This window comes from Pseudorasbora parva, chromosome 3 (genome assembly GCF_024679245.1).
Source record: "Pseudorasbora parva isolate DD20220531a chromosome 3, ASM2467924v1, whole genome shotgun sequence".
Classification (NCBI taxonomy): Eukaryota; Metazoa; Chordata; class Actinopteri; order Cypriniformes; family Gobionidae; genus Pseudorasbora; species Pseudorasbora parva.
Window position 1 is genome coordinate 39,078,125 of NC_090174.1, and position 25,528 is coordinate 39,103,652.

At 41.1% G+C, this 25,528-nt stretch overlaps 2 protein-coding genes across 3 annotated transcripts in view; one reads left to right on the plus strand and one right to left on the minus strand.

Annotated features, from left to right (window-relative positions):
• Window positions 1-5,340, minus strand: part of si:dkey-220k22.1 (multiple epidermal growth factor-like domains protein 9) — a 99,704-nt gene extending 94,364 nt beyond the window's left edge. Inside the window, exon 1 of the mRNA XM_067438783.1 lies at window positions 4,680-5,340. Coding sequence (XP_067294884.1) covers window positions 4,680-5,193 — 514 coding nt within the window. The 5' untranslated portion in view covers window positions 5,194-5,340. The remainder of the gene's footprint in view (window positions 1-4,679) is intronic.
• A 2,297-nt stretch (window positions 5,341-7,637) lies between these two features.
• Window positions 7,638-25,528, plus strand: part of p2rx1 (purinergic receptor P2X, ligand-gated ion channel, 1) — a 29,574-nt gene continuing 11,683 nt past the window's right edge. For both annotated transcript variants that reach the window (XM_067438772.1, XM_067438773.1), the window contains exons 1-3: window positions 7,638-7,903; window positions 19,617-19,761; window positions 23,728-23,796. In XM_067438772.1, the coding sequence (XP_067294873.1) occupies window positions 7,770-7,903; window positions 19,617-19,761; window positions 23,728-23,796 (348 nt within the window). In that variant the 5' untranslated portion in view covers window positions 7,638-7,769. The remainder of the gene's footprint in view (window positions 7,904-19,616; window positions 19,762-23,727; window positions 23,797-25,528) is intronic.

Below are 25,528 nucleotides of genomic sequence, written 5' to 3' on the forward strand. Positions count from 1 at the left end.
TGAGAAATATTTTTCTTGATTGCATTGCAATAAAAACAAGATTACATGAGTCAGTTAAGGTGGGAAAGGACAAATTAAAGATTGTGTTTAAAGGCTAGTCCTGCACTTGTTAAATAGGCCTAAACATAAAACAAGTGTCAATTTTATAAGCACTGTTTAATACTGAAATCTGCCAGTAAAGTGCATTTTAGTAAATCTTGAAAATACTTGCTTTCATATAATTGTATGAATTTAATTGTCATACAATTATATGAATTTGTTTTTTTTTTTACTAATAATTATTTAAAAAGTACCTATGATTACAAATGCAACTAAATAATAATAATAATAATAATAATAATAATAATAAAAACATTTTAAGATTAAGAATCAAATTAATTCATAAGAAAATAAAGTAGATCACGAATCACTTTGGAATTGGACCGTGACTCCAAGTATCGGAATCAGATTGTGAGGTGCCAAAAAAAAAAATCCCACCCCATTAAAACATTCTCAGGCCATCCTTAAAAATATTTTGGTTTGCAGTAACAGTTAAAAAAAAAAAAAAAAAAAAAAAAAAAAAAAAAAAAAAAAAAGAGGGTCGGTAGGTAGGTCTATATTTTTTCCCCAAATTTTAATACAAAAAAAAAAAAGTACATTTTTGGTGATGGTGATTACGTAGGTATGAATTTAAACAAATTGGCATATCGTGACATCACTGACTGGGTCTTCAAGCCGTGCCTTCGGGCGCATAGGCTAATTGCAGGCTATATAGACCACAAACAAATTGAAATATTTGTCAAAAACATGTTTATTGCATAAATTTCAGGTGCATACTTTAAGAAAAGGTTCTAACCACCAGCTAGCTGTCATTGACTCAAAGCTGTCAACCCTCCCTTTTTTTCCGAGTTTCTCACATATTTTAGCTCTTTTCCCACTGTCTTCCCGTTTTAGGATTTTCCCATGATATGTTTTGTATTTTTACGCTCGATTGTGTTAACTCAGAACACGCAACTATCTGTGTCTCTGAAGTGGCTTGCACTTGTTGCCAGACCAACGCATCTGGTGATATAGACTAGTGCATTTAAATATATAAAAAACAAAAAGTTGTTTTTATGAATTCAATTAATTAAGTAGCTATAACCAACTCTTTTCTGGTAAATATTACAGTAAACAAACATCGTAGACAATGGCAGACCATTTTTTTCAGACGTTATATTATTTTTGTAATATTATGTATTGTCTCTCAGTTTTTTTTGGAGAGACACTGCCCCTCTTTCCTCCTTCTTGACAGCCTACATTTAGAATATTAGCTTTGATTAACATTAATGGTGAAAAAGGTTTAAAAATCGTGATTGTTTGGATTGTTTTTCCTGCCGTTGAGCCACAGCCGTTCACTAAATCAGTGTTTCCCAACCTTTTTTCAGTCATGGCACCCTTTGAAAATGTTCTAATTTAGATACTCATCAAGATCGACATGTTGACTAACTTTTTGTGTGAGTTTGTCCGTTCAAGCGCAAGACTTGAAATAACTCAATATTTGCGCGCTGTGAGACGTGCGCGCGCTTTTGGACGGGCGCAGAGACAGATCTTCTCTCACTGCAGAGAGTTCTCATTCGCGTCTTCTGCCGAATATACTGAGTGATGATGGTGAAAATGACTGGTCATACGGCAGCACTCACATGCATTGAACACAGTTTACAAAGATAGACCGTTTTGCCCACGTTTTTCTTTTATTATCGCTGTTGTAGTGTAGCCTATCACTGAGGAGCAAGCACGTGTATCCATTGACAGAACCACATAAATTATTATTTTTCAAGTTACAACCAGTGCCGCCGCTCCCACCACGCGCAGTCGAGCAAAACACACGCTACCCATAGCAACGCGTTATGACAACGACATTTCAGACTGACAGAGACAAGATAAAAGGTTTTCCCGCCATTTGTTACTGTTTTGTACATGTTGTTATATTAATTATAATTCAAATTCTGTTTTATTAGCCGCAATATAGTAATGATAAATGTTGAGAGGGGCACTTTTGATTCATTTTCAAAAAGGGCAGGGGCTCAAACCCCCAAAGCCCTCCCCTCTGCAGTGCACTTGCCTGGTGTGTGTAACGTGTCCATGGTCCTGACTCCTATCACAAAATGCGGCGAAATCTCCGACAGGGCTAACGTTACAGTGAATGAGAGTATGAGCCGAAACAAACGCACAGGCCATGTGAAATCCGTTAACCATATATATGACGTCACGGGTTTTTCTATAAAAGAAAGAACGTAGCCTTCATTTGTATGTAGGCCCAGGCAATTTATATATTTATAATACTTACTAAAATATAATTCATATTATTTTATTACTTTTGTATTAGTTGTTTGAAGAGTAAAAAAATAAATTGGTCGGTATTAAAGCAAATTTACAACCGGCAAGTCGGTCGGACTAAAAGGAAAAAAAATAAAATGAGTCGGCCCTAAATCGACAGGGTCGGTCGGGTTACGGCAAACAAGAATATTTTTAAGGATGGCCCCAGGATTTGGAAAAGCTTTGATGAGCTTTGATTCATCCTGTTACTTTCATCACCAATGTATTTGGTGGTTGTCAGTGTATTACAAAGGTAGAGAACAGACATTAGTAGTACTACTTCAACAAGTTGGTAAATTAGTATTATATAATTTAATTTAAAAAAATGTTTACTGTAAATTTAAGTTAAATCGGTAAAACCTCAAACGTTTCTAGCGTATTTTTTCCGGTAAATTTCTGGCAACCACAGCTGCACAATACACAATAACTTGTAAATGGACTGCATTTATATATACTTGTGTAGGTGTTATTTGAGTCTCAGTCTGAAATCATTTTATGACAGAATGAGGTGAATGTTTTAAGGTTCCCCACTGCTAATATTAAACATGAACAAACTTTATATCAAAAAGAACAGTTGCCAGAACATAATCCCAGGGATGTTCTTATGCAATTATCACAACAAAACATTTACTTAAACCCAGAGGCAGTCGTGGCCTAATGGTTTGAGAGTCTGGCTACGGGTTTGATTCTCAATACGGCAAAAAATGACTGAGGTGTCCTTGAGCAAAGCACCTGACCCCCAATCGCTCCCTATAGGCGCCACAACAAAAATGGCTGTTGTGCCCTGTGTGTGTTGACTACTCTAATCCTAATGTGTGCACTAACTTGGGTTAAATGAAGAAGACAAATTCTGCATATTATTACCATACTTGGACTTCACACCACAGTTAATTTCACCATTTCACTAGTCACAATGTCTTAATCAGGTACTGAATATCATGCTCATTAAACTTTCTAATAAGGTGCTATCTGGGTCACCTCTTACCCTAAAAATTATATCATCGATGTCTGGGGAAACAAGGGCACTAAACTTACCACACTATAGGAACAAACATTTTAACTTTTTAAAACTTCTCCCCACTCATAAATAAGATAATAACAACAAATGTTTCAAGGCAAAAATAAATTAAATAAAAAAAGAAGAAAAACAATGGCACAAAAAGCCTTGAAATATGATGACTCTCGTTTTCTCTTCATATGTATACTAAGCTGCTGAATCCAGTGGCTTTAATGTGACACATCCGCTTTTCTGTGGAAGCGCTTTAAGACCTGCAGTAAACAACAAAGGGCTAAAATCCAGAAACAAATCTCAAACAGACACAGAGCTGGTCGCCTTTGGGCTGCTACATAGAATGAGATGGTTTTTATTAACTGTAACCTCAAACACCTGTCTTCTTGTACAGTCACTTCCAGTGAAGTCCAGAGGGGCTGCGGATCGCATACGTCTGAACCTTTAATTATACCTCATTTGGATGGTTCACTTTTAACTGCATTTCATCCCACTTCTGTCACTGAACTTGTCCAAGTCCGAACTGAGAGAATTTAATGACACCAAAAAGATGAATTTCTATTCCTTTTTTCCATGTCAAGATGAACGATTATGAATAAGACAAATAAATGTGTCATTCTTTTAAAGCAGACATAAAGGTGCTAATACACTGGATATGACCTTAATGAAAATTAATCATCCCTATTCTCAAAGCTAGCTTGCCATCATGAACTCAAGATAAACGAGTGGAAGGTTTAAGATTTATGACTATTTTCCTCTTTTGGCAGTCAGATGGTAATTAATCACATTAAAGCAATTAAGAAGGTTGTCTCTGCACAACTGGCCTGATCTCGAATGTCCTTCAGATTCACAGCTGTAAAGTAGGCTACTGAAGGGTTGTGGAAAGTCATTATCTGTCAATTCATTTTTTATGATACAGCTGAATAATACACAAAACCAACAGAGGAACTGAGACAAAGGAGTGTCTCTAAACAAAGGTTTGTTGTAACTGATCCTCTGGAAGCAGTGAACAACAACTCTTTCCGTTTGAAACTGCACTATGTGAACCCGTGACTAGAAGAAACAGTGTGAAATTCTATCAGAATGCTGCAACAAAGATAAAATAATGAATGTAGCACAGAACAGCATATGCAGGTGTAAACCTCTTGCAAACCCCTCTGTTTCGCAGAGGCTGGGAAAGAAATTCAAGGACACGAGGGCCTGTTTTTTTGGTATCTGGTGTTGGAACACACTCCAAATTGAAAGCACATTTGGAAAACTTACATTTTACAAACTCGCATACTCGTCATCACATCGTTTCAGTGAAAATGAACGGAATGAGAACCGAACATACCTTTCTCAGTGGTCACAAGAGGCTTTAAGGTGCTTTTCTCTGTCCATGAACTCTTTGCAGTATCCACTGCAGGTGGTGTTGTGTTTTTTGTGCCAGTAATTGGAGAGGAATAAGTAGGTTTTACTGTAATGTTTGGTGGTGTGGAGAATGTGGAGTTTTCTTTGACTTTACTGCTTTTGGAGGTTGGGCTCATTGTTTTGGTCAGAAGCGCTGCTGTGGTGGTCAGCCATAGTTGGTTAGTTTCACCAGTGGTTTTCAAATCCTCGGTTGTGATGGTCATTGTGGGGGTGAAAGGTGAAAACCTGAAGTCTCTGTCGTCCTCCTGTAAGTGGTTTGGGATGGTGGTCGCCTCCAACGTCTGGTCCAACACAGCACGCGGTAGTCTCGCGCCTGGAGACGCGTTCTCATCGCTCAAGCGACGTAACGTTACAGCACGCGACAAACCAGCTGTGTATCCAAACAACAATAACTCCAAAACTGGGAACAGTAACATAGTGTAACGCATACACGTCATGTTGTTCTTTAACTCCCCATGTGAAACGTTTCAATTGTATCCTTTAGTTCTCTAGACAGTTTTTCCTACTATCGAATCCGTGTTTCATCCAATTGTCTCCACTTGTCCACTCGCGCTGTAAACTGCACGGCTTTACTCCAGCGGGACTGACAGCTGTAAACCACGCCCACTACGGGCACGGGCACGCCCCCACCTAATCAGAGCGCAGGCTACATGAAGATTGACGTAACGCTGCACCGATCATACGACTGCGAGGAGGAGCCTCAAAACTGACAACTCAATGAGCTGACTTGAAAAGTGACAAAAGAAAGGAAACAGCTAAAATATTGCGAGATACCGGGATAAGAGCCAAGGCAGAGCTTCCAGTGAAAATAAAACATTCTCAAAGAAAACTACCGGAAGTTGCTGCAATGCAAAATATGTAGGCTATATTATGGATTTCTATATATATATTTGAAATGTGTGCATTATTTAACACAATGCATGATATTTGTGTATAACTGGCACATTATTGTTTAGACAGAATATAACCTGTAAAAATGTTACAAAACAAAAAAGAAAACACGTAACACCTAGCCTATATATGGAAAAAGGACAATTTAATGACGTGGTTTACGTGTTAATGGATAATTTTTACGAAGTTCCATTCGCCCAAAACCAGTCTTAACAAAATGTACAGTAGCCTGCCCGACACTACAGAGTAATCGCGACCTCTACTGGTGACGCACCACGAGTGAAGAACACGCTGACGGTTGGCACAGCTTTTGAGTAAAATTCCTTTTACTAGCCTTCTAGATTTTCAACAATAATCAGGACAATTAATAAAACACAATGAAATAAATGATGTAATAATTGAATAATTACAATATGCAGATAACTAAAATATCCAAAAATCTAAATAAAAAAAACAAGTATTTTCGATATTTTGGGGTTTCACCAAAAAAAAGAGAAAATGGGAATGATTAATAAAATCACTGATTTATTGTTTGTAATAGCATAATAAGTAGCTAAAGAATTATCCTACATAAAAAAATAGCTACACATTAAAATCTGTACAATGTTCAAACCACCACACTGTAAAAAAAATAAAAAGAGAGAGAAACCTTAAAGGGATAGTTCACTTTAAAATGAAAATTCTGTCATCCTTTACTCACCCGCAAGTTGTTTCAAACCTGTATGAATTTCTTTCTTCAGCTGAACACAAGGGAAGATATTTTGAAGAATGTCAGTAACCAAACAGTTAACTGGAACCATTGACTTCCATATTAGGAAAAAAAAAAATACTGGAGTCAATGGCTCTAGTTAACTGTTTGGTTACTGACATTCTTCAAAATATCTTCCCTTGTGTTCAGCTGAAGAAAGAAATGCATACAGGTTTGAAACAACTTGAGGGTGAGTAAAGGATGACAGAATTTTCATTTTAAAGTGAACTAACATGATAACTTTTTTCATGTTAAATAGTTGAATAAACTTTAAACACTGAATTTGTCTTTCAAAACTTAAGCACTTTACTAGGCTACTTAATACACCGATTAGTAAAATGTAACATCTTGTAGTAATAAGTTAAAAAAAAATTTTTTAAAGCATGTAAACATTAAAATCCCTACATTATAGGCAAACCACCACTTTTCATGTGGGTTCATTTGGTTGATGTAATTTGCATTTTGGCCATAAGAAATAATCTATTCCATAACAAGCTACTGTCTGTATGCATACCACATTGTTGATTATTTTACATAAGGGCATTTGTCATAGTGTGCACTGAAGAAGCCTGTGTGCACTTGATGATATTCAGTCCTTGAATCAAGAAATTTCTCATCAGCCACTGCAGGCGTTTTTGGCTGCACTGATCCACTGCTCTCTGCAAGGTTCAAAGGCTGGTTTAACGTCTGATGGTGGTGACCCAACTGTGTAATGTAGGAACTGAGATGCTTCATTAAGCTTAAGATTCATCCTGTGAAACTGTATATGTATGTAAATATAAAATGAACACTACTGTGCTGGGTTTTATCTTTAGCAGTCATTCCAGGAAGGCAGTGAACGAAGAGAGCTGATAAACAGAGAGACAGAGAGGAAGATGTTCCAGGGACGTCACAGATGCGGTGACATTAAGCCTTTATTTTGCAATTGGACTCTGAGTTGTTACTCCACCCAGTTTATCCGCCTGTACATGAATTTGTATTACAGTCCAAAAGAGGAGGGGGATGAAGACAACGCAAAGTGGGTGGTGTACTTTAGAAGTGTTTGGTTTAGAAGAGTGAGAGAGAGAGAGAGAGAGAGAGAGAGAGAGAGAGAGAGAGAGAGAGAGAGAGAGAGAGAGAGAGAGAGAGAGAGAGAGAGAGAGAGAGAGAGAGAGAGAGAGTAGAGAAGAGAGAGAGAGAGAGAGAGCGAGAGAGAGAGAGACAGAGAGAGAGAGAGAGAGAGAAGAGAGAGAGAGAGAGAGAGATAAAGCTGGGGGAGGCAAGGAAGTCAAAGATCAGCACTCTATACACATCTTACATTGTTTTCCAGGACATCTCAAGAACACAGAAAGGAGGATTTGTCACACCTTTCTACCTTTCCTTTCAATTATAAAAATGAAATCCATGGGGAGATCTTTTTCAAACTTCTTCTTTGAGTATGAAACCCCTCGACAGGTTCTGGTCAGGAACAGAAGAGTAGCAATTGTGTGCCGAATCATCCAGCTGGGCGTTCTATCCTACATCATTGGGTAAGAGATGTCTTTTATTCTTAAAAACAAAACTGTGAAAGAAATGCAGAGGAAAACCCAAATATGATGAACAGAACTGAACATGCTTCAACAAGAGCAAAAAATGTACAGAATGCAAACAAACTAACGGTTTTGTATTGGACTGAACAGTTAAGTGCTGTCATGTATTGTTTAGTCTAACTAGCACCGTACCATCAAACTGTTATTGTTTTAAAACAGACAGACATGTTTTTGAAGAAAATTACAATAAGTCGAGATTTATTTAGTGAGCTTGAGCTGCTTAAAAGTATGCAGATGCTTTTCATTGTGTCTGATTAAGTTGTAATGGCTTGCAGGCAACAGCTCCATTCCAGTCTTAGAGCTAAAAGCTGGCCTTTAGTATGTATTAGATAACTATTAGTCTGTGTAAAGGATAGCCTACACTTATGCATATAGACTTGTTTATAAAAGCAAACATTTGTTTGAGCGGTAAGATGTCATAGTCATACATGGGTAACAAAAAAACAGACTTTAACTGATGTTAACAAACACTGAGAATGTAATTCAACCCTGAGTAGTCCACTGAGCACCAGTGAAGAATTTGTGTGCTCTAAGCTAGAGGTTTTTAATCTTTTAGCTGCCACGGACTCCCCAAATATGATTATCCTCATGTGAGGGACCCCCATCCTAAAATTTAAAAGGAATTTATATTTGAGAAACACAACATTTATTCACTGTAAAATAAACACTACAAATCTAAAATGACACACACACATATTTATTCGATATAAATATTATATATATATTATATAATAATATTATAATATTATATATATCGGGTTTGATTCCCAGGGAAAGCAGGAACTGAAAATTATGTAAAATGTGTACCTTCAATGCAATGTAAGTCGCTTTGGATAAAAGTGTTTTTTTTTAATATTGTGATATACTTTTACAATTTAAAATATTTGGTTTTCAATTTATTATACTTTAAATTATCATTTATTTATGTGATGCATTCGCTTCTTTTTTTCCTTTTCTTTACTTTTTATTCATCAAAGTAGCCTATTTTTTTTTTTAAAGTATCACAGGTTATGAAAAAATATTAAGCAGCAGAACTTTTTCCAACTTTATCATCATATTATAATGATTGCTGAAGGATCATGTGACATTGAAGACTGGAGGAATGATACTGAAAATTCACAGAAATAAATGATCATTTAAAGTATAATAAATTGAAAACCAATTATTTTAAATTGTAATAATATCACAATATATATTTTTTTTCTGTATCATTAAAGGTGCCCTAGAAGGAAAAAATTAATTAACCATAATCAGGGGGGCGAGCACCCTAGCGCCTGGCGTCACCGGGAGGTGCAGACTATAATACCTCACGAAGGTATGCGGTGTGGCCCACCCAGCCGCCTCGCAAATCTCTTGCAGAGAAGCTCCGGAAAGGAGGGCTACCGAGGAGGCCATGCCCCTGGTAGAATGAGCCCTCACGGCTATAGGTGAAGGCAAGTTGCGCACCTGATAGGCCGTTGCTATTGCCTGGACAATCCAGTTACTAATTGTCTGTTTCGCTGCAGGCAGCCCCTTCCTAGGTGGACCAAAGCACACTAACAACTGGTCTGACTTCCTCCACTGGGCAGACCTCTCCAAATAAATCCTCAATGCCCGCACCGGGCAGAGGAGGTGAAGCCTGCCCTCATCTGCCGTCACATGAGGTGGGGGATGAAAAGCCTGGAGAACCACCGACCGTACCGCATTAGACGGTACCTTGGGGACGTATCCCGGGGTCGGCCGCAAGATAGCTTTCACGTTGCCTGGGGCAAACTCCAAGCAATTGGGTGTTACTGCCAATGCCTGAAGGTCCCCCACCCTCCTCAGAGAGGTGATGGCTAAGAGAAAAGCTACCTTAAGCGTGAGGTTCTTGGCCTCAGCCAACTCCAGCGGTTCGAAGGGGGCCTCAACCAACCCTTCGAGAACCACTGCCAGATCCCACGCAGGGATCCTAGAACGAGCCACAGGTCTCATCCTCCGCGCTCCTCGGAGGAACCGTACAACCAGATGGTGCCTCCCCAGAGGTCCTTCACCTAATGGTGCGTGGAAAGCTCCTATCGCTGCCACATACACCTTAAGTGTGGACGGGGTAAGCCCGGCGGAAAACCGATCTTGCAGAAACTCCAGTACTGAAGCCACAGCGCAGTTCACTGGGTCTACTTCACGGTCTCTACACCATATGGAGAACACTCTCCACTTCAAGTTGTACAGCTTCCTGGTGGAAGGAGCCCTGGAGCTGAGTATAGTCTCCACGACACCTGCTGACAGCCCTTCCTCTATGAGCTCTGCCCCCTCAGGGGCCAAGCCCACAGGTTCCATAACTCTGGCTGGGGGTGAAATATCGAGCCCCCCGCCTGAGTCAACAGATCCCTCCTCAGAGGAATCTGCCATGGAAGGTCGTCTAGCAGGTCCATAATATCGGAGAACCATACCCTGGTCGGCCACCGGGGTGCTATCAGAAGCAGGCGAATGCCTTCCCGGCGAACCCGCTCCAGAACTCCCGGGAGCAGAGCAATCGGGGGAAATGCGTACAGACGCAGCCTCGGCCACGCCTGTGACATGGCATCCAGGCCCAACGGAGCCGGATGCCTGAGGGAGAACCAAAGTGGACAGTGGGTCGTCTCTCGAGACGCAAACAAATCCACTTCCATTCGGCCGAACCTCTCGCATATGGCCTCCACCACCTCTGGATGGAGACGCCACTCCCCGGGCCTCAGCCCCTGCCTCGACAGGATGTCTGCTCCCTGGTTCTGGTCCCCCGGGATATAAACTGCCCTGAGAGAAGACAGTTTCCCGTGGGACCACAGGAGGACTTGATGCGCCAGTCTGTACAGAGAGCGCGATCTCAGACCCCCCTGATGATTTAGATACGATACCACGGCAGTGTTGTCGGATCGTATCAGGACATGGTGGCCGCGAAGGTCCTCGAGAAAACTCCTCAGAGCTTTCCAGACAGCCAGCATCTCTAGGCAGTTGATGTGCCATGAAGCATGCTGGGCTGTCCAAGGACCTCTCGCCCCTCGGCCTTCCATGACCGCGCCCCAACCAGTAAGGGATGCATCTGTTGAAACGGTTTTCCGGCAACACGATGCTCCCAATACTAGCCCCAGGGACAGAAACCAAGGTTTCTTCCATATAACCAGGGAACGAATGCATTTGCGCGTTACCCTGATCATACGAAAGGGATTCCCCTTCGGAGAAAACCCCTTGGTTCTCAGCCACCACTGTAGCGGTCTCATGTGGAGCAGGCCGAGTGGAATCACACTGGACGCTGCTGCCATGAGACCCACCAGTCTCTGGAACTGTTTGACAGTGATGCTGTGGCCCAACCTTATACTTGAGACCTCCGCCCGTATGGTCTCGATACGTGCGGGTGACATGTGTGCCCGCATCGTTACCGAGTCCCACACTATTCCCAGGAACGTAATTCTCTGGGAGGGCGTCAACGTGCTCTTTTTCGCGTTGAGTCTCAACCCCAAACACCTCATGTGTGCTAGAACAGCATCTCTATGCTGAACTGCCATATCGTACGACCTGGCCATGATCAACCAGTCGTCGATATAATTCAGTACCCGGATGCCCTGGAGTCTTAGCGGAGCCAGGGCTGCATCCATGCACTTCGTGAAGGTGCGAGGTGACAAGGCTAGGCCAAAGGGAAGGACCCGATATTGGAACGCTTCGCCCCCGAAAGCGAACCTCAGGAACTTCCTGTGACTGGGAAGGATGGAAATATGGAAGTAAGCGTCCTTTAGATCTATCGTGACGAACCAGTCCTCGAACTGGATCTGACTCACGATAACAGGAATGGTTAGCATCCTGAACCTGTATCTCCTCAGAGACCGATTCAGAAGCCTGAGATCTAATATTGGACGCAACCCCCCATCCTTATTGGGGACTATGAAGTACCGGCTGTAGAACCCGACCTCCCTTTCTGGCGGGGGGACCCTTTCTATCGCCCCTTTTTCCAGCAGAGAGCGTACTTCCTGCCCCATTACCCCCACCTGCTCGGGACCGACCACTGTCCAGACTATCCCCCCAAATTTCGGGGGGGGAACTCTGAACTGCAGTCTGTATCCCCGTTCTACAGTGCGCAGGGCCCACACAGAGATATTCGGAAGGCATGACCATGCGCCGAGATACTCTGATAAGGGGACCAGCCTCTCGAGGCTGGTCTGGGGTATCAACCGAACCTCTGCCTCGACCCCCTGAAGCGGATAACCGGCAGGGACTAATCGAGGCAGATTTTCGGTGTGTGAACGCAATCGCTGCTCTGCCGCAGATTTTATATGTGCTGGCCAGAGCCGCGCGCGAACATGGGGAAACGACGTGGTCCGGAGCCCTTTTGACTGCGAGAGCACAACATCGATTTCCCGAGAGCCTCGGGGGGAGAACGACCTCGGTCGCTCCGCCCCGTGGGGGACAGCTCTCAGCGGTCCTGCCGCAGCTAGGACCGCTTGGAAGCCTTCTTGGCCTGAATAACCTCCCTCAGGTCGGTCTTCGGCTTTGAAGACTTCCCGCGAGAGCGTCGCTTCTTCTGCCAAGCTCCCTCAGGAGGGGCACGAGAAGCGACGCTCTGCTTCTGCACCTCACGGTGCGAGGAGCCCTCTGCTGGCCGAGACTGCCCGCTCGAGGCAGCCTTGCTGGAGGAGCCCCAGTGGCGAGGGATGAACTGGCTGAGAGCGGCCGCCTGCTTTTTCACCTCCTGAAACCTCTCGACGACGGTGCTCACAGCGCCGCCGAAAAGGCCAGAAGGCGAAACCGGGGAATCAAGGAGAAAGTGTCTGTCTCTCTCCCTGATCCCCGACAGGTTCAGCCAGAGATGCCTCTCCGCGCACACCAAACCCGCCATGGAGCGGCCGATATCACGGGCCGCTTGTTTGGTGACACGAAGAGACAAATCCGCTGCCTTCCTCAGCTCAGTCACATCCTCCGGAGAGGGACCCTCGCCCTCATCGAGCTCCTTCAGCAAGTCCGCTTGGTAGGCCTGCAGAACCGCAAGAGTGTGCAGGCACCCACCAGCGCGACCAGCCGCACTATATGCCCTCGCCACCAGCTTCGAAGTCTCTCGGCATGGTTTCGAGGGCAATGCCGGGGTCTTCAATGAAGCTGCTGTCTCGGGAGAGAGGTGGCCCGCGAGCGCCTCTTCTACCCTCGGCAGCGCAACATATCCCTTCTCAGACGCTCCCAGCACGTTAGCGAAGTCAAGTGCAGGGGGCGTAGTCAAACGTGCTGAGAAGGGTTTCTCCCACGCCCTGCACAGCTCACTGTGCAGGTCGGGGAAAAACGGCAGACCCCGGCGTGGAGGCTGGGCTCGACGCTTGAAGAAGCGCTCGTCCAGCTTGCTTGGCGGCTGGACGTGCACTTCCTCTTGTGGCCAATCTAAGCTCAGCTTGGCCACAGCGCGAGTCAAGACCTCCACGAGCTCCTCCATAGCCTGCGAGTGGGGTGGCGACTGCCCCACTGCGCCTGCTTCGGTGCTCATTGTCAACGATCCCTCAGAATCGGACAGCATGAGCACCTGATCCTCCGCCTCGCGGGAAGAAGCCGCAGCGCGGGCTTCCACACGTGGCGGAAGATCCTCTGAATCGTCAGAGGAAGAGAGAGATGAATGAATGAATGAATGAGGCATTTATATAGCGCTTTCAAATGTACTACTGTACACCCAAAGCGCTTCACACTGAGAGATGCCTCAACATTCCCTAATCCCGCTGACAGATCCAGCTGCGAGCCCCACGACCTGCGGCGCCGCTCTGCCTCGGCAACAGCGGGCCCAGAACCGCGAGGCTCGCGAGGCTGACCGGCCTCGTCAAAGACCGCCAGCCGCGAGCGCAGTACTCTCAGCGGCAGCTTATCACATTCGCCGCAAGCCGCTCCCTCGAGAGCGGCCCGGGCGTGCTGCATGCCGAGACACTGCACACAGAGCTGGTGTGTGTCCGTGCCCGAAATAAAGCGCGGACAGGGAGGCACACACCGTCTAAACTGCTCGCTCGCCATATCTAATGATATAATAAGCCCTACGGGACAAACAACACCAAATAGACAGACAGAACACAGAGCGCGACCGCTGAAAGCAGGAAGCTGCGTTTGCTTGTGCCGGCGTCCCTTTATACCTCCGGGTATGCCGTCACTCGTTACGTCATTACGCAACACCAATCAAGATTGGACTTTTTTGATATGAACTCAGCAGCGTCACGCCGAGGGCGTTCCCCGATGTGTCATCTACGATGACGCAGTGCGAGTTCCCTCGATAAAGGGAACTGTAATGTTTCCATATCACACGATTGTATAAAACTAAATAAGTCAAAGTGCCGTTCATAGAGCAGTATTTAAACGCAGCGTACGTTCGTCAGCGGCTGTGCTGTGCGGTTATTCTCCTTTTGCAGTTCCATGCGCTCAAATAATAAATAAATAAATAGAAAAAAAGCGCCTAATATGGAGGGGAGGTCGCTTCCCCTTTTTCTGAATTGTCAATTCAGAAAACAAACCAATGGGCCGCTGTCGCTGCATGTTGTCAGTGGAAAAAAAACAGTGTTTTTTTTTTTTTTTTTAATTTTAAACACTATACCGGCCCCAAAAGTGCGTCGGCCCACCGGGCCCGGCATGCCAAATTACCAGTCCAGCCCTGCTTAAGCCTAGTTCAGACTGCACGATTTTCAAACTCGTCGGGTCACTGCTCTTTTCACACTGAATGACTATCTGGGGTATCATTCAGTCACTGCTGTGTTCACACTGCACGATGGTTTGATGACAGAGGAGTTCACACTGCATGACTGAACAAGAGGAAGAATCGCCAATCGCCAACAATTTTATATATATATATATATATATATATATATATATATATAAATAATTTACAACACACACACACACACACACACACACACACACACACACACACACACACACACACACACACACACACACACACACACACACACACACACACACACACACACACACACACACACACACACACACACACAGTGTTTCCATGTTTTATGGGGACTTTCCATTGGCGTAATGGTTTTTATACTGTACAAACCGTATTTTCTATCCCCCTACACTGCCCCTCCCCCTAAACCTGCCCATCACAGGAAACATTCTGCATTTTTACTTTCTCAAAAAAAAAAAACTTCTGTATGATTTATAAGATGTTTTCTTCATGGGGACCAAAAAATGTCCCCACAAGGACAAGGATTTCAGATATTGGCATCTTTCTGGGGACATTTTGTCCCCATAACGTAGGGATTACCAGCTCCTGTTATAGTTTTATTTAGAAATCATCTTCGTCAAAAAAAAAAAAAAAAAAAATATATATATATATATATATATATATATATATATATATATATATATATATATATATATATATATATATATATATATATATATATATATATATATTTGACATTTTTACAATTTTTTCCCAAACCCTATTTGAAAAGCAATACAATTTACATTACAAGTAACCAAATAAATGTTGAATTATTTTTTGTTTAAATACTGCATATAAGGCCATTGGAGCAATAACTAATTTGTAAAAGAACAAGTAATTTATACTGGTACAATTATTAGGTTATAAAGACCAATTTCTAGCTTATTTTACTGTATCTCCTACAAAGGGATAAAAAAATATAATATGATAATAATTAAAAAAATTACAATTTACGTCTCAACATTTACTCACCCTCATGTTGTTCAAAAGCTGTAAGAGTTTCTTTCAAATGAAGATACTTTGAAGAATGTTGGTAACCAGACAGTTGACGGCAGCCATGAACTTAAAAGTCAAAATGCCATCAACTGTCTGTCAATATTCAAAGGGTGGGTGAAATGCTGGTTCATGCATACTGAGCTTTTTACACTGTTAAAGACTTGGATTCCCATCCTAAACATAGACAAAGTTTCAAGTTGGACGTTTGATGGAGTATTTCTGTGTCAAAAATACTCCTTCTGGTTTCTCACAAGTTTCAGAGAGTTTTTTGCGAGTATGGGTCGGCTTGACATCGACAGAGCGGAAGGTCCTTGTATGGGCCGCACACTCGGCCGCGCTCCACTTTATACGACAATTCACCATGACTTCACAACAGCAATAAACAATCTTCCGAGTGGCAAAAGCCGAAGCGTTCCAATGGCACTGCTAGTAAATTGCTTGGGATTCAGACAGTTAACATGATTATTGAGGGACTGATTAATTAATTCAGGAGATAGCAATACATGAAATGCCTAACCTTGCTCCAGTAGATGTAGCGCTAGTCTAATACCCTAATTTTTAAATGAGCCTCAGCCTACATTGAGTAGTTATTTGAGTGACTGTTGCTGTTTGACTTACAATATGTTAAGCTATCGTAGATGGTCTATTTCCCTGTTATCTAACTAAAAAAGGCTGGTTTTCTGTTGCTCAGTCGGGGTCGGATCAGATGGCACAGACGTGAGCTTCTGACGGTCAGAAGGATAGCGTGCTGTTGACAACTCCGTTAGGCATTCACTCAAACCAAACTCGCGGTAATGATGAAGCCAATGTGGTACACGCATCAATCATCCATCAGCCTGAAAACTATGTTTTGCTTTTCCTATTTCTTCCATTGACATTCGATTAGCCTACATGACACTAGAAGTTCGGTCTCTTCCTACTTTTACTTCAGGCAGTGACTGGCAATGAGTTCGATCTTTAAACGAGATCTAAAGTTTACTAATATTAGTCTTGAATTTCCCCAGCTGAAGATAATTATGCTCTGCTATGATTTTGTAGATGGACCATTTTGAGAATACTTCTCTGTAGTGCCTCTTTTGACGACGTCCACTCGCCCTCCTCACCCACAGGTTTTGCTGGATATATTTACTTTTTTCTGAAGGAAATCAATACAATCCTACACCTTTTGCTGTATATCTGACGGCGCATCCCCAAACACTACATGTTTTCATCATAATTTCAACTTTAATCAACAACAATGTTCTTAACTATGTAACTGTTTACAGTAGCCGGCAGGATCTCTTCAGTTTGTCAATAGAAGCCGCTCGCGTTCTGCTACCCGGAAGGATCCTGGTGCCCATTGTTTCCAAACATTCTGAAATGGTTCTATTCCTATGGGTGACATCAAACGACTTTAATGCGCCCACACAGCATTCCGGGAAGGCAGCGCTGCATTTGAACCAATTTGAACGCAGAAATGACGAGAAGCGTCACATCACGCTTCGGTCATGTCGCAACAGTGGATCTCCACGGTCACTGCTGTCACAGGACTTCACCAAATCAACAAGAAGTGTGTTTTTGACGGAGCGGTCCCAGCGATAAAGGTTTGGTCCTGCTTTGGAAGCAGGCAGTGATTCTGAGAACGTCCCCTAGCCTAGCTTTATGTTTGGGTGGTTTTACAATAAACACACAGACAAATTAGTCAGCTAAACAAATCTATTTAAACACACACCATACGGACGTCCTGCTGCTGCTGTTTCTCCTGTTAATTTTTATTTCATCCACCGGATCTGATTCTGGATCATATATGTATTAGTTGAATCTGATTGATAGCCATGGTTTATTAGAGTAACGTTTTCTTTTCCACGCTTGAGGATGACAGCTTTCAGCAATCTCTCATGCAGTAGCTGCGCGCTCGTCATTCTTTAGCTCCGCCCACACGATACGCCAGGCGCTCTTTTTCCTATCTTTCTTTTATAAATATAATAAAACTAAAGACTTTTCGGAGATATGAAGGATGCAATACTACTCTAGGTACTCAAGATTGACATGAGATTGACTGAAACTGAGTGTTTTAGTCCCAGAGCATAATGCAGTCAATGCCCTCTTTACTGTCCATGTCCAGAAAGCTGATAAAAACATCATCAGAGTAGTCCATATGTGCCATCAGTTGGTTGCTTAGAGTCTCTTGAAGCATCGAGAATACATTTTGGTCCAAAAATATCAAAAACTACGATTCGGGTCGCCGAGATTTCAGCAGTTCGGTTCGTGTCAAACTGCCAAACTGCTGAAATCAAGTGACATTGGCGACCCGAATCATTGATCGATTCACTGATTCATTAACTGTTTGATTCTTTTTGGAGGCACATGGAGGAGAAGACAACGCTGAATAAAATCGTAGTTTTTTATATTTTTGGACCAAAATGTTTTTTCGATGCTTCAAGAGACTCTAATCAACCAACTGATGCCACATATGGACTACTTTGATGAATGATGTTTTTATTAGCTTTCTGGACATGGACAGTAAAGTGGGCATTGACTGCATATGCTCTGGGACTAAAATATAAAATATCTTAAAATGTGTTCCGATGAGGAACGAAGGTCTTACGGGTGTGGAACGACATTAGGATGAGTCATTAATGACATCAGTTTCATTTTTGGGTGAACTAAGTTAACCCTTTAAAGTGAAGAGCTCTTTTGTTATTTGTCATGTAGAAGTTGTTTGTTTTTGTAGTCAGGTAATCTGAACTGATAAAGTCGATAAACACTGCAGTAGCATTTGTTTTGCCAGTTTGGTCTGTCTGGAGCAGTATGCCATTGCCATCTTTAGGTGTGTCAGATGATAAGGCGAGTCATGCTTAACTGGAAGAATAAGGTTTGCCATGTCTTGTTAGATGGCATGAGGCCAAAATCGTATTGACTCATCCTACTTTTATGTCGCAAGATAGTTTGAACACATGACACTTTCTGAAACACAAACTATAAAACAGCCATATGTCATTCCAGTTTAATCATGAAGATATGCTTTTTACCTAAATAAAATAATGCACTTGTGCTATGTTGTACTGTTATTATCAACCAGTAACCAATAAAAAGACTAATAGTTCTGGGTGAAAGTCAAAACCAGCTTTGTCGCATCGTATCGTCTGCTGTTGACTGACATGTGGACAGAAGTTCAATATTGACAAATTGTGTTGTGAGAATTCATGAATAAATAAAGAATGGCTTTTCAGAACCAGAATCAAATAAAATGTTTCATACAATTAATTAAGATAAAAATACTTGTAAAATATTGTCAACAAGAAGAATATATCAGTCCATAATAAGCTAAATATTTTAAATGTAGCCCTTTGCTTAAGCCTTTTGCTAATATATGTATTACAAGTCGTATATTATGTTCAGTGTTGGGTGTAAATAGTTACTAAGTAATTAGTTACTGTAATTTAATTACTTTTCCCTTGAAACAGTAAAGTAAGGGATTACTCTATTTACATGTAATTGAACTAAATACGGTGTATAGACTGTGGAACAATTGTATATAATACAATAGTTGAATTAATATCAAAACTTTTAAAATGCATGTTTTTATATATCTTTCTCACATGTAAAACTTTGGTCAGTTATTAAGAATAATTAATGTAGTTTTATATATTGTATTTGAATAAATTAAAAGACCCGTTTCATGTCCATCCTTGAATCACTTAACTAGTCGATGTTGATATAGGATTTAGAAAGTAATTAGTAATAAGTAATTAAATACTTTTTGGAGAGAGTAATTTGTACATTAATCTAATTACACTATTGAAGATGTAATTAGTAACTAGTAATTAATTACTTCTTTAGAGTAACTTACCCAACACTGATTATGTTATGGCTTCATGAAATCTCATGCATTTGACAAATAATAACAGTCTTTTGTGACTTTTTGAGTCTACATGTGGCTTTTGTAGTTCATGGATTGTTTTTTTTTGTTGCTTTTATTAGGTGGGTGTTCATGTATGAGAAAGGCTACCAGACAGTGGATACTGCCATAAGCTCCGTCTTCACCAAGATGAAGGGAGTGGCCTACACAAATATCAGTGGAGATGAGAGGATATGGGATGTAGCCGATTATGTTTTTCCAGAACAGGTGGGTTATGTCTCATAATTTTGACCTCAAAACTCAACTCATAGGGCCCTGATTAAGGTGTAGCCTATATATTTTTTAGTTTTATAAATACAGGTACATACATCTGAATGCAAATATATGTAACTCACTGGGTAATTGCCCATCCAGCAAAGTGCTGGAATCGGTTTAAGTGTCATTATGGTTGTGGTTTGGGACAAATCATAGATAAAAGTACTCTAATTGTGTAAACATTTGCAGTCCTGCTCACACTGTTTCAGGTTATTCTCACTCAAATTGCTAACGTTATCAAAGACAAATAAACATCTGAATTATGACTTGCTGTTTAGAAGGGAAACACAGAGAAACACATTGAACAATATGACACAGTGGTGATAATTTCTTAAGTAAATAACTGAAAATAAATACCTGCCAATATTTACTTTATCCCAACAGCCTGCAGCATTTTCTGAATGTAAAGTTATTTCGCAGAAATCACCCAGTGTAATAAGAAACTGACTGACTGTTGACAGAAAAGTAAACACGTCATCACTTAGCAATTAAAGGAGTGGCTCCAGGAGCTTATAGATAGTCAAATAATATCATCTCCAAAAAAGGGTATACATGTTACAACTATACAACTATACAACTTTGTATACATGTATATGTATACACGCTACCATTTAAAATACTTTTATTCAGCAAGCATGCATGAAAGGGTTAAAAGTTCACCCCACAATCAACAAAATCATTTACTCTTCATTATGAGTTTCTTTCTTCTGCTGAACACCAAAGAAGATATTTTGAAAAATATGGGTAACCAAACAGTTTATTTTTGATTGCTGATATTCTTGAAAATGTCTCCTATATTGTTCATTCATATAGAAATTGTCTGAAAGTTTGGTCAGAATTTTCATTTTTGGGAAATAAATTAAACTTTAAAATGTTCAAAAGGGACAGTAAAGACATGTATAATGTTACAACAAAAATCTATTGAAAAAGTGCAAATACATCATAAAAGTGTATTGTTTGTTTGCACACACAGGGTAAAAGGCTCACCAGCCTTTACTTTATACCAAGTATTTACACAAATAATTTAACTATAAAGTAATATTTGTTGAATATTTTTTATTATACTTTAAGTTAATACTTGTTCAAAATAATCAATTTAGCAAAGTTTGTGGTTTTGTGTTTATTTAAAAAAAATGTATTCAATAATTGTTATTAAAATGTGTTCATTTGAAAAATACAGAAACTAAATTATTTAAAAAAATATTCTGAAAGCATTGATTGAGACCCCATAATAATTGAAAGGGATAATTCACTTAAATTCTGTCAACCTCTCAAGTTTTTTTTAAACCTGCATGAATTTTCTTCAGCTGAACACAAGGGAAGATATTTTGAAGAATGTCAGTAACCAAACAGTTAACTGGAGCCATTGACCTCCATAGTATGTTTTTCCTATGGAAGTCAATGGCTCCAGTTAACTGTTTGGTTACTGACATTCTTCAAAATATCTTCCCCTGTGTTCAGCTGAAGAAAATTCATGCAGGTTTGAAACTTGAGGGTGAGTAAAGGATGACAGAATTTTCATTTTAATATCAACTATCCCTTTAATAAAGCTTTATAAAGCAGTGTCACGTTTTGTTCATGTATAGAGTTTATTTTAGATAATTTTAGATTTTTTTTCTGTTCATCCCTAATATCCCCCTAGATCAGTTTCAATGTTGTAGTCATGTCACCCGTTGTTCATCAATTAACTTGTTAGTCATGTCAGCTGCGTCTTGTCTGTTTAATTTAGCCCTGCGTATTTAAGGCCTGGCTGAATCTGAAATCACCCCCTAACCCTCAATCGCTATTCCCTACTTTAGTCCACTAATGCAGTTCACTTGAAGGAGAGAATGAAAATGAGTGCGTAAAGTCAGAGAGCCGTTGTGTTTACACAACGTGGAATTGAGTGAGTGCACTCAATAACGTCAACTATGGTTTCACGACTAATGGCATCTCAAATAATGCCCTATTTAAGGGTTTAGGGGGCGATTTCCGATTCAGCCAATGTTTTTGATCAGTTCAGTTGTCTGTTGGTGTGTTTTCCTGGTTGTTCTGATTGTATTTTATAGTCAAGATGAGTTTTTCTAGTTTTTTGTTAATAAACCTTTTACTGCTGTGCTTTGATCCTGTTCCTGCCGTGACAAACAGCATTTTACCCCAATTACCATACTTTACATATTCTTCAGTTATTGAAAAAAACTGTTTGCGTTATTTGAACAAAAAAAAATCACGTTGGTCTCAAAATATAAACAATAATTTAATTGATTCTCATTTGCTTGCAAATACTTCTACATAAATCTACAACATTTAAAAAACATTAAATATTAGATCAAATTATTGCATAATCAACTGTGCGCAATCGCCGTCCGCAATCACATTAAGGATCTGCCAAATCAAAAGTGGTTGTTAAAGGTTACATAACATGCAGTTTCTGCCAATTTCATGTTAATCTTGAGTATCTGTAGAATATCCTTCATATCTCCGAAGAGTGTTTAGTTTTGTCATATTTATAAAAGACAGATACGCTGAACCGATTCTTTCTGAAAACAGCAGAACTCGTGGAGAGGTGCTGTGTGCGGAGCTAAAGAAACACGAGTGCACACAAAATACATCATGGCATTATCCCTGGATAACTTCTGATTGACGTTTCAAGAGGTGGCGAACTCCGGTCCTGGAGAGCCTCAGTCCTGCAAAGTTCAGCTCCAACCCTGATAAAGCTGACCTGCCTGTAGCTTCCTATAACCCATCAGAGCTTCATTAACTTTCACAGGTTTGCTTGGTTAGGGTTGAAGCAGAACTCTGCAGGGCCGTGACTCTCCAGGACTGGAATTTGCCACCCCTGTTTGTGTTGTTTACATTGTATGCATTTACCTGCCAATTGCCAACAGAACATGCAGTTTCAATCCCCACCTGTGGTTTCGACTCATGACCGGGGAACAAACAAACACACTTGCACAACTCCAATGCTGCTTTAAAAAAAGAAAAAAAAATGCGTCCACTTCCTCCTTAACGCTGGGTTATTTGGGAAGCTGAACAAGGTTATCTTTCCTTTACAAGCAAAACAGACTTCTTTAGTGACATTTTTGATTTTGTGGTATAAAAATAAATTGACATTGAGAGTTCTTCTGAGATATGAAGCATGCAATACTACTCTATAGATAGCCTACTCAACAGAAACTGTGTTATGACCCCTTTATATTGCACTAATACTGCATTTCATTACTTTTTATTTTATATATATATATATATTACTGTATTTATTTATTGTATCTATCCCAAACATATTATATACAGTATATTCTATATATGTGAATTTTATACATTCTAAAATTCAGAATATTTGTCACTATACTCAAATTTACACTCCTTACCAGTTGAACTCACATAACTATTTATCATATCAAACAAATATGTACTGCAAGTCTTTTGACACTTATATGAGTAAGACAGGAAGGCACTGTTGATAACTTGATAATGATTATTTGTTGTAAGTTGTTGTAGTCACACTATAAGCTAAAAGTACTATAGCAGAGCAGAGACATGACATTGGCTATTTGAGGCTGAGGTTAAACATTACATTCAACATACGCAACCGCCTCTCTGACACTGATGCGAGCTGAAAATATAGCCATATCTTTTTTTAAAGAGTGTAAATCAAGCATTTAATACTGAACCAATGTACATGGTTTTTTTTTGCAGTTTGTTTTGGATTTGGTTCTTGGTTTCAAAAGGGGACATTCATCATGTCACGCAATGGTGTCAAAAACAGCAGCCTGAAGTCACGCATGCACAGTCAGCTTCAAACACTCCATTTCTTAGGCAACCACTGCATCACCAAATACCACTGAGAAAGGATGTCAATTATGGCACTCTGCATGCCGGCTTAAGCTTAGGGATTGAAATTGCATTCCTTTAAGTCATTTCTGTTCTGTTTTCTAGGGTGACTCGTCTTTTGTTGTGATGACAAACTTTATTTCCACTATACAGCAACAGGACAAATGTCCTGAGGTAGGTAAAGACATATTTCCCTCATTTTCTCATCTATTGTCTTTCATAATTGTTTGTGACTCTCAATCTGCAGATAACACATTTTTGATGCATTCAAAATTCACTTGATTCAAAATCGTTTTTTACAAACTATTTCAGTTTGAATGGACATGATGCTTCTGTCAGTGATCTTCCCTCTTTTACTTTTATTTCTTATTAAAGCCCTTCCCTTTTATCATCATCACAGTTGAAACATCTGTATATTGCTTTTGAATCAGTTAAACGCACTCATGTCAGCTTGCACATTTAGTCATTCTGTTCATCAGAATTTGTTTGGTAAATGCTGAAATTTGTTGCATTGCTCATTTAAATGTCTGCAGTGTGTGTGTGGTGCGTGTTGCGTTGCGTATGTGGTGCAGGAGCCGCACGCTCTGTTGTGCTTTCACATACTGCATGCTGTGTTTGAAGTGTGCAACTGATCTGCTGTTGCATACCACAAAAACAGCATTTATTCATTATTTTTTATTTAAAATCCAAAAGTTGTACTGAACATGGCTTGTCAGAATTGCAATTCTCTTTGTTTAGGCCTATAGGCTACTCTTTCATAGAAGTCAGGTTAACATACTATAATTAAACAACATTTTATTCAATTCATTAATTCATATTTCTATAGCCTAGTACATTTAGCTCACACAAGTCGCAGAACGTTTAAATATAAGTTAATGCCTAAAATCACAAACATTTTAAATTACAATAGGCTATTCAAAAACAGTCGCCTCTTGTCTTTTCTTTCGTTTTTAAACCCTTTTAAAAGAAATCCTGCAGGTCTTAAAGAATGAGTGCTATCCATTATGGCACTTTTTTTTTCTTTACCTAAATGCCAGGTAAGGTGTCGTTTCCTTGCTTTACTTGTCCACCGGCACGGAACTGGGACCACCGGTACTAGGACCACCGGCACATGATCGGAACTGGGACCACCGGCACACGTTCCACCGGCACAGAGTCCACCGGAACTGGGACCACCGGCACATGATCGGAACTGGGACCACCGGCACACGTTCCACCAGAACTGGGACCACCGGCACATGATCGGAACTGGGACCACCGGCACACGTTCCACCAGAACTGGGACCACCGGCACACGATCCACCGGAACTGGGACCACTGGAACACAATCCACCGGAACTGGGACCACCGGAACTACCTTTGGAGTTTTGGGTAAGGCCCTGTGCCTTTCCCAAGCATGCAGGACTGCCACCATGAAGCATCCCATCACTGCCCTCCAGGCCGTGTCTGGACTTGGGACCACCGAAACTGGGATCACCGGAACATAAACCACCGGAGCAGGGACCACCGGAAATAGGACCACCGGAACTCGGAACACCAGAACTAGATCCACCAGAACATAATCCACTGGTACTGAGTCCACCGGAAGTGGGCCCATCGGAACTTAATCCACTAGGACTGAGATAGAAGTAGCCTTCCACGGAACATGGAGCACCGGACTGGGGACCTCCGGGTAGGTGGTGGACTGGAGACATTGCAATCTGTGGGGAAAATTGGGGAGGCCCAAGAAGTGGAAGACCACCCCTGCAGGGCACTCCTCCACCATCACGATCATACACATACCTCACAAACTGCCAAAATGATAGTGTCCCCAGCATTTCCATATCCCAGGTGATGACTGGCTCATTAAGGCGGGTGTTAAAAATGTCCCTGAGCTTTGTCTGACTGATGTTGAGCCCCTCCGCTG